Source organism: Arachis ipaensis, chromosome B2 (assembly GCF_059453495.1).
Source record: "Arachis ipaensis isolate K30076 ecotype BB chromosome B2, ASM5945349v1, whole genome shotgun sequence".
NCBI classification, from domain to species: domain Eukaryota; kingdom Viridiplantae; phylum Streptophyta; class Magnoliopsida; order Fabales; family Fabaceae; genus Arachis; species Arachis ipaensis.
The window spans coordinates 26,522,535-26,535,483 of record NC_142437.1 but is presented as its reverse complement, the minus strand read 5'-3'; the positions used below and the strand labels follow the sequence as shown (position 1 = coordinate 26,535,483).

General features: G+C 35.1%; 2 protein-coding genes across 2 annotated transcripts; both read right to left on the bottom strand.

The window, feature by feature from the left end:
- Positions 1–1,371: 1,371 nt before the first annotated feature.
- On the bottom strand, positions 1,372–6,623 carry LOC107625142 (protein MIS12 homolog). The gene is made up of 8 exons (XM_088505098.1): positions 5,904–6,623; positions 3,630–3,794; positions 3,457–3,524; positions 3,202–3,317; positions 2,838–2,930; positions 2,621–2,744; positions 1,819–1,956; positions 1,372–1,726 (listed from the first exon to the last, which is right to left on the bottom strand). The coding sequence occupies exons 2-8, from the start codon at positions 3,749–3,751 to the stop codon at positions 1,665–1,667; spliced, it is 723 nt and encodes a 240-aa protein (XP_088361224.1). The 5' UTR covers positions 3,752–3,794; positions 5,904–6,623; the 3' UTR covers positions 1,372–1,664.
- Positions 6,624–7,396: 773 nt separating this feature from the next.
- Positions 7,397–11,914, bottom strand: LOC107625140 (uncharacterized). The gene is made up of 3 exons (XM_016327716.3): positions 11,504–11,914; positions 9,415–10,370; positions 7,397–9,334 (listed from the first exon to the last, which is right to left on the bottom strand). Exons 2-3 carry the CDS (start codon positions 10,022–10,024, stop codon positions 7,647–7,649), a joined length of 2,298 nt encoding a protein of 765 aa, XP_016183202.1. The 5' UTR covers positions 10,025–10,370; positions 11,504–11,914; the 3' UTR covers positions 7,397–7,646.
- Between the last annotated feature and the right edge of the window lie 1,035 nt (positions 11,915–12,949).

Here is a 12,949-nt window from a genome sequence, read left to right as displayed (position 1 = left end):
TAGTCTAATATTAAGAAAATTGATAACTTGAATTTATAAGATGAGGAATGCTAGGGGTTAGTAACTTTTGTGATTTGTAGCCATCAAATAGTCATCAATAATGGTTTTAATGGTGTGAGATTTCATCCAATGACTCACTTTTCTTTCCTGGTTACATGCTGGCCAGAATTTAACAAAGTTGTTGGCTCCTAGACTTTTCCTTTATAAGATTTAGAAATAGTAGACGGCTAAATATTTTTTAAATCAAGTTCAACTAAATTGTACCTATATAGACACTCTTTTCGTATGTGATCTTTATCTGTGTTGTTTTCTTCTTCGTTGAAAATCTATTTTTAATATATAAAAGCTGATACCAACTCTCTCCACAATGAGTTTAAGTCATCTTTTCTTTGCTAATGATGTCACATCAGCAATTTTAATGACTTGACAAAAGATGAAAATCAATCAATCACTATTTAGTAAAATGTTTTAAAAAAATTAAAATAAAAAACTTTTATTTATTATTATTCAATTGAAACATCAAGTACTAATTAAATGCAATAAACATACATTAAAAGAGTCATAATAATAATAATTATAAAAAATTCCAGTTACAAATATTCAAATTCTACAACTTATACATATTAAGACTTACTACTCTTCTCTTAACCTCTCATACTAATTGTCAAAAATTTCTTAAATTTAATATAACATTTGTATATGTTTTTTATTCTCATTCATTTATTTTTTTTAATTATTTACAAACAAACAAAAACCGCAAAAAAAGACAAAGTGTAGCCATTAATGCAAATCGAAAAATAAAAAAAAATAAAAATGCAATTTTGTATAACTCTAATATAAATAACTTATGTATTTTTTAAAAATAAATAAATTCAAAATCTATTTATAATATCTATTTATAATATGTTCTCTAAAATATTCTTAATATAATTAAAATATAATATATAGTATAAATAATCTATCTCTCTGCGCATTGCGCGGGTCTCACTCTAGTTTGAATAATTTTTTAACAAAATTAATCAAAACTTAGTGTTTGGAATTTTGGATACTTTTGTCTCACAGGCCTCATCTTTTATAGATAAAATATTAGTTTCGTTCTTTTATGAATAATTTTGTTAGCGTTTTAAACTTTTTGTAAATAAAAATGATTGTTTTTCCATCTACTTTTCTTCATACCCTATCTCGGAATCAACATTTCCAATATCTAGACCCTATTTATGGGTCACGATTGTTTAAATTTGCAATTTCATTTTAAAGCTAATTTCAAGTATCACAGAATTGCTCAGAATAATCCTAGTATGCAACTAGTACAAGGTGTGAAAAACGGAAGTGAGAGAGTGTAAGCGATGAACAGAGAAGAATGAGGGAGGAGAGTAGAGAGTAGAGAGAGTGCTCTGGAGTCTGGAGATTGCAATAGAGAGAAAGTAGTCGGGGTAAAATGGCAAGCTAACAGAATCAGATAGCCAACCCTGCTATATATAGCAACTTACGTGATAAATATCTGAGTCTATCTGAATACACTAATCAATAACTAACTATTAATCAGAAATGCTAACTAAGCTAAGTGCAGTAATCCACTATAGCTAATACACACAGGTAACATAAGGAAAGAGTACGGATCAACAAAAAGGTGTCCCAACTAGACCGATGAAAAACACACAATTTCATGTACTCTTCATAATACGTGCAAATTTTTTAAGGTCATTTAAATTCATATTTGAGAGATCTGCAAAAAGAAATTATAAAAATTTAACTTGGAATGCAACATTTCGACTTGCCTAAATTAGCAAGGGAAATACAATGAATTATTTAAGTTACCTTTGCCAGATTTAATAGAAGATAGATCCAGCTCTAGGCTGTAAACCACTTTTGTTTTCATTTGTTCAGACTCTTCAATTGTTGTAGTGCTTAGCTTTCTTATTTTTATCCCAAGTTCAGCTGCAGTTGTCACAATCTCTGTGGGAAACAATAGTCAACTACAAAACTTCATTTAATATCAGTTTAAACCTTAACAATTATTTCCACCAGAAAGTACAAAATTCTTCCTGCTTATTTTCACCAAAAAAAAAAAGCAATAATAATAATCATCATTATCATACAGGAAAAAAGTTGATAGCATTATTTGGTAAGCTTCTCCCTTGGAGTTCATGGGCTTGACATCCTAAACCATATTAACAGTGCAGCACCATTATGCTTGATCAGGTTAGAAGCTATAAAGATATAAAGTTGATCTTATACATGTAAAATACTAATATGTATTATGCAAGTCATATATGATATATATGAACCACAGAATAAAAAGAAACCTTTTCCTAATTGTGCATTATTTGACTGCTATGCAATTGCGTGGAAAAATACATATATTTTGAAAAAATTTCTAGAATCCAAACAGTTGAACCAATTAAATGTCCATTTGCATCAAAAATGGAAAAGAAAGCTATATGCAGCACGCATGTAATAGCATATATAGATAAAGGTACAAAATGAAGTACCCTTTAGCTTAATCAAAAATGAAAGCATGCATTTCGCATCACAATTAATCTCTAATGGTAAAAGGCTAGTACTTGCCGTGCAAAAATGATTAAATGAATATAAAGATGAAGCAGAGCTCTTGAATTACCCTGAAACAACACATGGTTCTGCTCATATAATTGTACTGCATTATTGACATAGTGAGCATTGACAGTAGACTGCTTTTCTAATATTTGAATTTCATGATTCAACACTTCAAACTCCTTCCCCACCTGACAGCACAAATAGTATCAATGTAAATCAAATGACAAAAACAAAGTAGAACCCCATAATAGAAGGATTTCAGCAATTATCATTCATACGACCTCTGTTAGTCTTGTTCTTAAGGAATTTAACTGGGCATCAATATCAGGATCAAAAGGAGCATCTGGATGGAGGCCATTCTCATTTGACTTGTCCTGGAAGTACATTGTCTTCCTAAAGTTAGATAATAAATTCACAAAATGAAAATCCTTACTGAGGATAAGAAATGCTTCAGTTAGTACATACGCATATATAATATTATAATATAGTATACTTTTATCATACTGCATATTCATAGCCGGTTAACAGAACTAATTTTTAGACCGTCATAAAATCAGATGTGTGTGTGTGTGTGTGTGTGTGTGTGAGAGAGAGAGAGAGAGAGAGAGAGAGAGAGAGAGAGAGAGAGAGAGAGAGAGATCATACAGTGTTTGGCATGCAAAAGCCTTGGGGAACAGCAAAACAGTGAAGTAAGCAGTATTTTTCCCACATAGCTAAGCTTCTGTCCAAAACAGATTGGGTCCTCTGCCGAACGCAATCAACTCCCTTTTTCACAAAAACCAAAACAATGGCATGAACCACACTTAGCATACTCTAGCTACCAACTATCATACTCTCAAATTTCCATTATCACAACAAAAGTAACTCTAACTGGTAAAATTCTGTTCAGTTCAGCAGAACAGTTACCTTTTTTCAGATCTTCAGACTTTTGTATGTAGCCTTCAGAGTTCAACTTGGTTGATGCCTCTCTGAAATTATAGAATTACAAAACCGATTAAAACAAACAATGATATTTCAGAATTGAAAGTGAAAAAATAAAGGAGAAGAAGGGAGTGTTTGAGGGTGTTACTTACTGGTGGAAGAAATCGAAAGCTTCATCAACAACATCGTCCACGGTGTTGCGAACTTCGTTGACGAAGAGCTGCGGATTCAAATTCAGAGATTCAAAGATGGCCTCACTTTCGCTGCCTTCCATTTTCCCGCCAAATCTCTATCTATCTCTCTCTCTCAAACACAACCTGAACAAACACAACCCACAAATATATATTCAAAAGTGAATACTTCATCCGGCCCCTGACAATTATTTCGAAAGGACAACAAGGCTCCCAAAAAAAAAACCATCCAATCCGGCTCTTGATTTTATTTTGGGACTTATTAGTCCCTGTCCCAAAAAAATAACATTGACTTTTCTCATAAAAGTAAATTTCAGGAGTTGAATTGGTATTTTTTTTTATTAAGGGTTTTGTTGTCTTTTGAGGTAATTGTCAGAAACTATTTTGGATTTTATTCTAAATTCAATTAGATTAAAAAATTCAAAACTTTTCCCATCTCTCGTAAAATGTAATGGAACGAGCTAAAATTGTCAGAGAAAAAACAACAAAGAGAGAGAGGGAGTACAATTTATTGCAGAGGAAGTAGGTGGGATTAGGAGGGGAAAGAGTACAAGAGAGCAAGGTTGCAAGTTGTGATGAAGGGGAAAATGGATGGGCTAGTTGAAATTGAAGAGCATGGTAGGAGGGGAGGGGCTAAATGGTAAATATGGAAAAGAATGAGCTTGGGATTTTGCCGTGTATGTTGGTTAGGTGGGTCAAAAAAGTGGGCTGCAGGGATGGCAACAGGCGGTTTTTGCACTATCCAACCTCGCCCTGTCCTACACTCCTACTTTATTCTATAATCTATATAAATTCCATCCTGCGACTATTCACAGATAGTAAGAGGCGTTCGCCGTGCGGTTTGGATCGATTTTGAGTCAAAAATTCATTCGATTCGAATACTAATTTTACTTACGATGCGGTTTGGATTGGATTGGATTTACGGTTTTGTAAATTAAAAAAATTAAATATATATAACAAGTCTCAACATCAAATTTTAAATAACCAGCAATGACATAATAAGTCTCACAATATCTTAAAAACCAACTATAACCAAGGTTCTAAAAACTGAATCGATCATCGAACCATTTTAGTTATTGGTTCACTGATTTACTGGTTCAACCATGGTCTAACTGAAAAAAACTATTTTATAATAAAATAATAAATAAATTATAAATAAACGCCTAACACATACTTGTAGTCTAATACAAACTTGGTCATTCCATAAGAAATCATCACCATCTATAGCAAAATGCAATTTCAATCACTGAATACTATTCAATAGGTCAACACTGTTCAAACAAAATGCAATTCTAATCATTTAATAAGTTAATACTGTACAATCTTACAACCGAGTAGCAAGACCTCTTCTACAATTAAGCTCAACCTAATCAATGAACCAAACCTTCTCAAAACATAACAATTATCAAAATTTATCACAATCTAAACTCAAGCTCAACCTAATCACTAAACCAAACCTTCTCAAAACATAACAATTATCAAAATTTATCACAACTAAACTCATCTAACAAACAGCTCAAAACTCCAGGCCATCAACAAACACCAACTAACATAGGCAACAAAGATTAAAGATATCATCAAATTGAAAAATAAAATAAAACAAAATAACATTCATAAGAGTAATGGATTTAAGGTGAATCGAAGAGCTTCATCTAATATGTCTTCTCCATGAATCCTAAGATGTGAAGCTTCATATAAGCTTAAGAGTCCCTCAACATCAGTGACAAATTTTTCATTGAAATTAGTAGCATAAAACAGCAGGTTAAAACTATCATCCATAACTGAAATTAATAAATCATTCACAAAATTAAAAACAGCAGCAGCACCGCCAGAAAATTAATAGCAGCACAAAATTAATACTACCAACAGCATTCAGCAACAAAAAATATCATTCAGCAACAAACAACATTTGATTTGATTTCCATTTTAGCATTCAGCAACAAACATAACAAAACAGTAACAAGTAATCCCTAATCACACTAAACCTGAAATCAATAAAGCTAACAGAGCATAATCCCTAATTACAAAACAGCAACAAGTAATCCCTAATCCCTAATCCATCCTTAGCAGCAACAAGAAAATTTCAACAAAAATTTCAGGAATTAAGAAAAGAGCAACAGCACAAAATCAATTATTTGATTGTCATTAATTCATCCACAATTTCACATTCAAAAATTAGCACACAGAGCATAAAAGGAAGAGAAGAACCGAAGAAGTGAAAGCAGTGCCACTAACCTTCGACGGAGACACGGATGGCGACCGGCAAGACAACAGTGACCTGCAACACGGCGGCGAGCTGCTCCAAGCCTCGAACAAAGAAGCCAGGGAGGACGGGGACAAGGGGAAGGAGGACGCTGAGCTACAAGAGAGGACATGGGCTACAAAAGAGGAGGCGAAGGCACCGACAGCACGGACGGCGGCGGCACTGCGGCAGAACTGTTGCAGGGAGAACTAGGGTTTTGGTTGGGTGATTTTGAACTTTGCTTGAGAGTTCAGAGGGATAGTTTCATGAACAGGGGGTGTGGGGAGTGGATCCTCTCCAGTGAAAAAACTGGATAGTGTACAGTGTTTAATCTAACCATTCATTACTCTCTATCTCTTATTTATTTCTGGTCCCACTTATAGAATCAAAGGTGAGAGATTACACTATATTCTGTCAAGTGTTAAAAAAACTAGAGAGGATCTATTTCCGGGGGTGTGTTGGGGGAAGGGGGTGACTGAGAGTTAAGTTGAACATTGGTTTTTTTCTTTTTAAATAAAAATCAAAACGACAACGTTTAAAAAGAATCGGCCGATTACTGGTTCAGTCCAATCGGCCAAAAATCGGCCGGTTCAACAGTTTTTGAACGATTTTTGAAAGAACGGTTATTAATAGCGGATTGGACCGTTTTCTTTGCCGGTTGGACCGGCCAATCCGGTCCGGTTTTCAGAACATTGACTATAACATAACAATAGAAATAAAATTATAGGTTAGTTAAAATAAATAAATAAATCACATTTTAAACATAAAATATTTATTAAATAATAATAATATATGAATAATATAAAAATATATAACAAATTAAACATGTTATAAGTATAATTATAAATATAATAATAAAATAATAACATTATAACATATTGTGCAGTTTGGATTTAATTGGATCGGTTATAAAAAGTAGATCCAAAATCCGATTCGATCCAGTAGTTTGCAAAAAATAGAATCCAATCAAATCCAAATTAATGCAGTTTTGGATAGTGGTTTCTTCAAGCTATTTAGTGAGCTATTGGCGTCGTGTGATAGTGGTTTCTTCGAGCCGCATGTGGGATTCGAGGTTGTTGATGAGTACAACCCAAGTGCATCTGCTCCAGCAGAGGCAGGTGGGTCGGCCACTCCGGCTGTCGATGATTCAGTTCAAGGACAATCGTATGACCTACGGACGGAATAAAATCCACCTGATAGGTTTACTCCGTCGCGGTTCGGTCACTGAACTAGATGGTTCGAAAGAAGTGAGCAAAGGTTTAATGTAATTCTTAGTTAATCATTTGTATGTTTATTTAATTGAATTTTAAATTATGGTTTCAAAATTAAGTTAATGTAATTCTTAGTTAATATTTTGTATGTAACCCTAATCGAATTTCAAATTATGGTTTCAAAATTAAGTTAATGTAATTCTTAGTTAATATTTTGTATGTTTAACTCACAAAGGCATTTAATGTAATATTAACCTAACAATACAAACACAACAAACATGAAAAACATTAATGGATAAATCCTAATTTAAAAATACAAACACGACGAACATAAAAAGTATTAACTTATAAAATTAACCTAAACATACAAACACAAAGACCAACAAAGATATATAGACTACCATTGTCACTAGCACCACTCGATCCAGCACGCTGAAGACATCGACTCTGACTATGACCCTGTCTACCACAGAGATGGCATATCCAAGGACCACGCATGTCGCGTGAGTCCATTTCATACAGGTATCAGGTCAATTTAGGACTACCTTTCGGCATTCGCCTCAAGGCGGGATTAGCGACCAATGTGGGTCCCTGATAATCAGGCCATGTCTCTGGATCGCCTAATGGCATGAACTCAAATCTATAGACCTTACGAACCTCTGTCATCTTGTACACATCATGCACATACAACTGCCAATTGAGACGTCGGTTAGCACAACAAGCAATAACATGGCGACATGGTAATCGTTCCACCTGAAAGTTCCCACAATCACACGTTCGTCGTGCAAGATCAACTACCAACACCTTTTCGCTAGGCATTTCACGCACCTCAAACACGTCATTTCGTCCATCAAACCGGTGCACAACTATATTCCCAGCCTGTTGCATATTTGCTTCTATCCGTTGTTGTGCAAATACAGAATAAGTAAATCCAGCACGCTTGCGTTCGTGGGTCTCGGCACTCTTCTGCGTAAATAGTTCATTTAACCGATAATATGTTGCTCGGACGAGCGCCAACACAGGGAGGTTTCGGGCACCCTTCAACACTGAATTAATGCACTCGACAATGTTTGTCGTCATATGGCCCCATCGATGTCCCTCATCAAATGCCAATACCCAGTGTCTAAGTCCAATGGCATCGCACCACCGAGCATATGCCTCTCCTCGCTCTTCCAACCTCTTATAGTTGATGTTGTACTCCTCCACCGTCCTTGAATACCCTATGTTGACAACAAGTTTTTGCAAGTGCGGGACTTTGAATTCCTTTAAGAAGTTGCTACTGATGTGCCTTATACAAAACATCCACCATGCTCTTGGAGGTTGCCAATCACCTCCTGAACGATTTACTGCTGTTCGGATTGACTCATGTAGGCCTGAGATCATACCCACACCGTCTCTTCTAACAACATAACTTCGTAGATTTCGGAGAAAGAAGTGCCACGCATCAACTGTCTCCCCCTCCACCAGGGCAAAAGCGATAGGCACAATGTTTTGATTCCCATCTTGTGCAACAGCAACTAGAAGTGTACCTTTGTATTTTCCGTATAGGTGTGTGCCGTCAACCTGAACTAGAGGCTTGCAATGCTTGAATGCCCTAACGCATGGATTGAAACTCCAAAATACACGATGAAGTATTTTGACACCGCCCGCCTCCTCACTCCCATTGTACAGGGGTCGTGTTTCTATTTGGACAACTGAGCCAGGAATCTTCTGAACCATGACCGAGAGCCACCATGGCAAAGCTTGGTAAGAATCCTTCCAACTACCGAAAAATTTGGCTATGGACTTCTGCTTTGCCAACCAAGCCTTTCGATAACTGATGGTATAGTTAAACCTTGACTGGACTTCTGCAATTATAGATTTGACCTTGATGGACGGGTCGGTCTCAATCAACGGCCTTATAGTCTCAGCAACTGTGTCCAAATCCAACTTGGAATGATCCTGTGAAATGGTTCCCATGGTGCATGTGTGCCTACCGTTGTATCTCTGTATCTCCCAACAACCTTTTTTCTGTATCAAGCTGGCTCGGATAAGCCAGTCGCACCCACGCCCATACATCTTGCATTTTGCATAAAATGTCTGTGGCTCAGACTCATAAACATTATAGTCGACTCCTCTAGAAATAGTGTAACTTCTGATTGCTGTGACGACAGACTTTCTAGAACTATATTCCATTCCGATCCTAAACTCCCCGTCCTCAAGATCATCAACACCTACACAAAACAGAAATCGTTACTGATTGATCCATCCAAAATATAAATGAAGACAAACGTATTATTCACTCATCATGTACCTATGTTTGTATATTCGGAAAATTCCGGTACATGCATAGCGTTAAGATCCAAGATACGTATAAAAGGTGGAACGCTCATCGGTTGACTTACTGCGGGAGGAACCACTACATTCTCCACTGCTGCCTCACCTCCCACAGCATCATCCTTGTCTTCGTTGCCGGCTTCATAAGTAGCTTCGAAGACCTCTTCGCTATCACTGTTCATTCCTTCGTACACTTCAACTCTATCATCCTCTATATCTGAATAATGTTGAATCCCATCTTCTACATTTTCAAACTCAATATAAAGCTCAATCTTTGGCTGTCGCACTTGAGTCTGCCGGTGAATATGAAACATATTCTGCATACTGGCTTCATCAATGATCGGCATAATATCAAATTGTATTAGACTACCAAAAATTATAACAGGATTCCGATACAGAATATTGCTCACTCTCCTCAGCATATCGTTCTTCATCCTTTGACAGAGACCGTTTTGAAGCTCAATGAACGTCATGGTAAATGGAACCACAAACGAAAATGGATTCTCACACGCAAAGCTCACTCCCTCATGAGTATTCTGTATAATCTCACCGTTGTGATACACCACCAAATTTGCAGTACCCTCCATTACACTAACAACACACTCAAAGAACTCTCTTCTTCGTAATGAAATGGTACCGAACTTTGTCTTATATAGGGGAAGCACTCATCACGCCTTCCACGTGTTGCATCTCCAACCAACCAGATTGAGACACGTGGTAACACGCCCTCCACATGCTGACTCAGCACGCCCCCCACGTGTTGCTTCACCAACCAACGAGAGTAAGACACGTGTCAACACGCCCTCCACAATTGCATCACCAAGCAAGCAGACTTCGCCACGTGACAATAACACCCCCACGTGCTGTTGGCAACACGTAGCTCCCTGCGTGTTGGAGCTTCTCTCTGACACGTCCACTAATTTGCATATACACCTGGTGCACTAATTTCCAATTAAAACACCAACAATATTTCTATTTTATAAAAAATTAGCCACACTATCCAAACATAAAAATAAAAATATTTGATCAAATGCCTTAAAAATTATCAAATGAAAATACTTAATCAACTATCTTAATACATAAAATTGAGTTGACAAGTGAATCAAGCAAGAATAAGTGACCTAATATAATATATAAGTGTGTGTTAACATTTCAAGAAAAACTAAATGTAAGTCACAACTTCAGCAAAAACTGAGCAAGGTGGTTAAAATCCCAAATTCCACAAAAAAATTATAAACACACAAAACCATACAACGCTTACTACTAAATTAAAAAAGCAAATAACATCATTCTTCTAAAATATGCTAAGCCTTTCAGGTAGTTCCTTTTTTTAGCCAAATATGCGAGCCATAAATATTGTATCCAGAAGTGATTCCTCCATCAAGTTGATTTTCTCAAAATTTAAGAGACTATTTTTCTTCTTTTTTAATTAGCGTTCCTTGTTGCTGCTGCTGGGGTTTTAATTGATCTCATCTGCTTGTTCTTGTTTGAAAAAAGAAATGATGATAGTCGGCAGAAAGATTTTAATTAAATTAAGTATAATGTATATTTTATTTTTTAAATTTGTCAAAAATTTTAAAATATTTTTAAATTTTATTTTATTTTAATTTTATTTTAAAATATTTTAATTTACATCTAACAACTAAATTTATAAATAATTTAAAACTAATTCAACAATAATATATACAATTATATCTGATTTATTTATATTAAAAATTATTTTTATAAAATTATTATTGAATTAATATTATATTTTTTAAAAAATTTACCACCAAAAATATATTTAATATAAATAAAAAAAATTAAAACAAAAAATTAAAAATATTTTTAAAATTTTTCACAAACCTCAACACAAAAAAAAAATATCCTTTACCTTAGAATCGAAAGAAGAACAAGTAGTGAGTCGGAAATGTGGATCAATTAAACAAAATACGCGGACCGATGCAGTCTGTAATGAAATTTTTGTTCAAATATTTCACGCATGCGAAGAACAAGAGTAGATAAGCAGATTATTTACACGAATGCCCGAAATTGAATATTGAAAAGTTAAAATAATAGAAGCTCACCGAGACAGCGGAAACTGGCAGATGTGGCTTCGAAGGAGACGGCGCCGATGGAGGCTGGGTGATCTGTAGTCTGGACGGCGTCGTGGATGCGTGGAACCGAGAAGGAGCGTGGAGATTCTGATCACGGAGGAGTAGAAAGTAGGGGCTGAGGGAGGAGGTGAAGCCGGCGAATCGAGACCGGTGAGGCGAGGACAGCGAGGCTGGCGGGCGAGTGGCTGCGACACGAGGAAGAAGAAGACTCAAGACTGGACTTTCTTTGACGGGGCGGGTCGGGTATCCCGAGATATACGCACTACTGCACTAGCCACGAGTCCACTAGGTGAAAAAGGAAGTTGGCAAATGGTAAGAGTAACCGAGTAAGATAGTAAAATAATATTTTTGTTTTATTTTAATTTAAAAATAATTACAGTATTATTTTAATTTTTTACTAATCTCTTTATCCATCATTTTATACTTATTTATTGGTAATGTTCACAGTATTAGTATAAAAACAAAAAAGTATAGCATTTGTTGTAAAATAAAAGATATATATATATAAAGATGTATAAATAGAAGACTTTAGTATTAAAATAATTAGTTTAATAATAATTTATATATATATAATAATATTATATGTTGTAATGTGTATATATATACAAAGATAGAAAGAAGTATTAAAAATAAAGAGAGAGAGAATCGCATTTGTTTATTGTTACAATCTCAATATAATAAAGATGGTTAATATTGCTATTAATATTATATGTAAAGAGTAATAGAAAATAGAATTTAAAATACTTATAAAATAAAAGAAGAAAAAGAATTGTAGTAGAAATATAAGGAGAAGAGTATTTGATTGCAGCATAAAAGAGGATTGATTTATTTGTAAGAAAGGGAGAATGATATTTTGTTCTGTTGTTATGTAACTTTCAGAGGCTTGAACCTCTATTTATAGATGTACATAGGATAGATTTTCAAATGCTTATTAAAAGCATTCTTCCTTGAGAATACTACACCGCCCTTCATAAATGGGCATCCACGTAACAAATCTTATCTCAACACTCCCCCTTGGATGCTCATTTAGGGATATGCCTCATTAAAACCTTACTAAAGGAAAACCCTGTGGGAAAAACCTTAGTGAAGGAAAAAGAGTACAATATCTTTTGTGATGGGGACTGCCTCATTAAAAACCTTGTCAAGAAAAACCCAATGGGAAAAAAACTTGACCAAGGGAAAAAGAGTACAGTCTCTCCCTCTTGCCGACATCATTTAATGTCTCGAAATCGGCGCATCCCAATCTTATGTACCAATCTTTTAAAGGAGGATTTTGGGAGTGACTTTGTAAATAAATCTGCCAGATTGTCACTTAAACGGATCTGTTGGACATCAATTGTCCCTTGATTTTGAAGGTCATGAGTGAAGAAGAATTTGGGAGAAATATGCTTTGTTTTATCACCTTTGATGTATCCA

Coding starts and splice junctions, on each gene's coding strand:
- LOC107625142 (XM_088505098.1), bottom strand. CDS start 3,751: ATGGAAGGCAGCGAAAGTGAGGCCATCTTTGAATCTCTGAATTTGAAT. Junction 3,525..3,629: donor GCTTTCGATTTCTTCCACCA/GTAAGTAACACC, acceptor CTATAATTTCAG/AGAGGCATCAACCAAGTTGA. Junction 2,931..3,201: donor GCTTTTGCATGCCAAACACT/GTATGATCTCTC, acceptor ATGTACTTCCAG/GACAAGTCAAATGAGAATGG.
- LOC107625140 (XM_016327716.3), bottom strand. CDS start 10,024: ATGGAGGGTACTGCAAATTTGGTGGTGTATCACAACGGTGAGATTATA. Junction 9,335..9,414: donor TTCCGAATATACAAACATAG/GTACATGATGAG, acceptor TGTTTTGTGTAG/GTGTTGATGATCTTGAGGAC.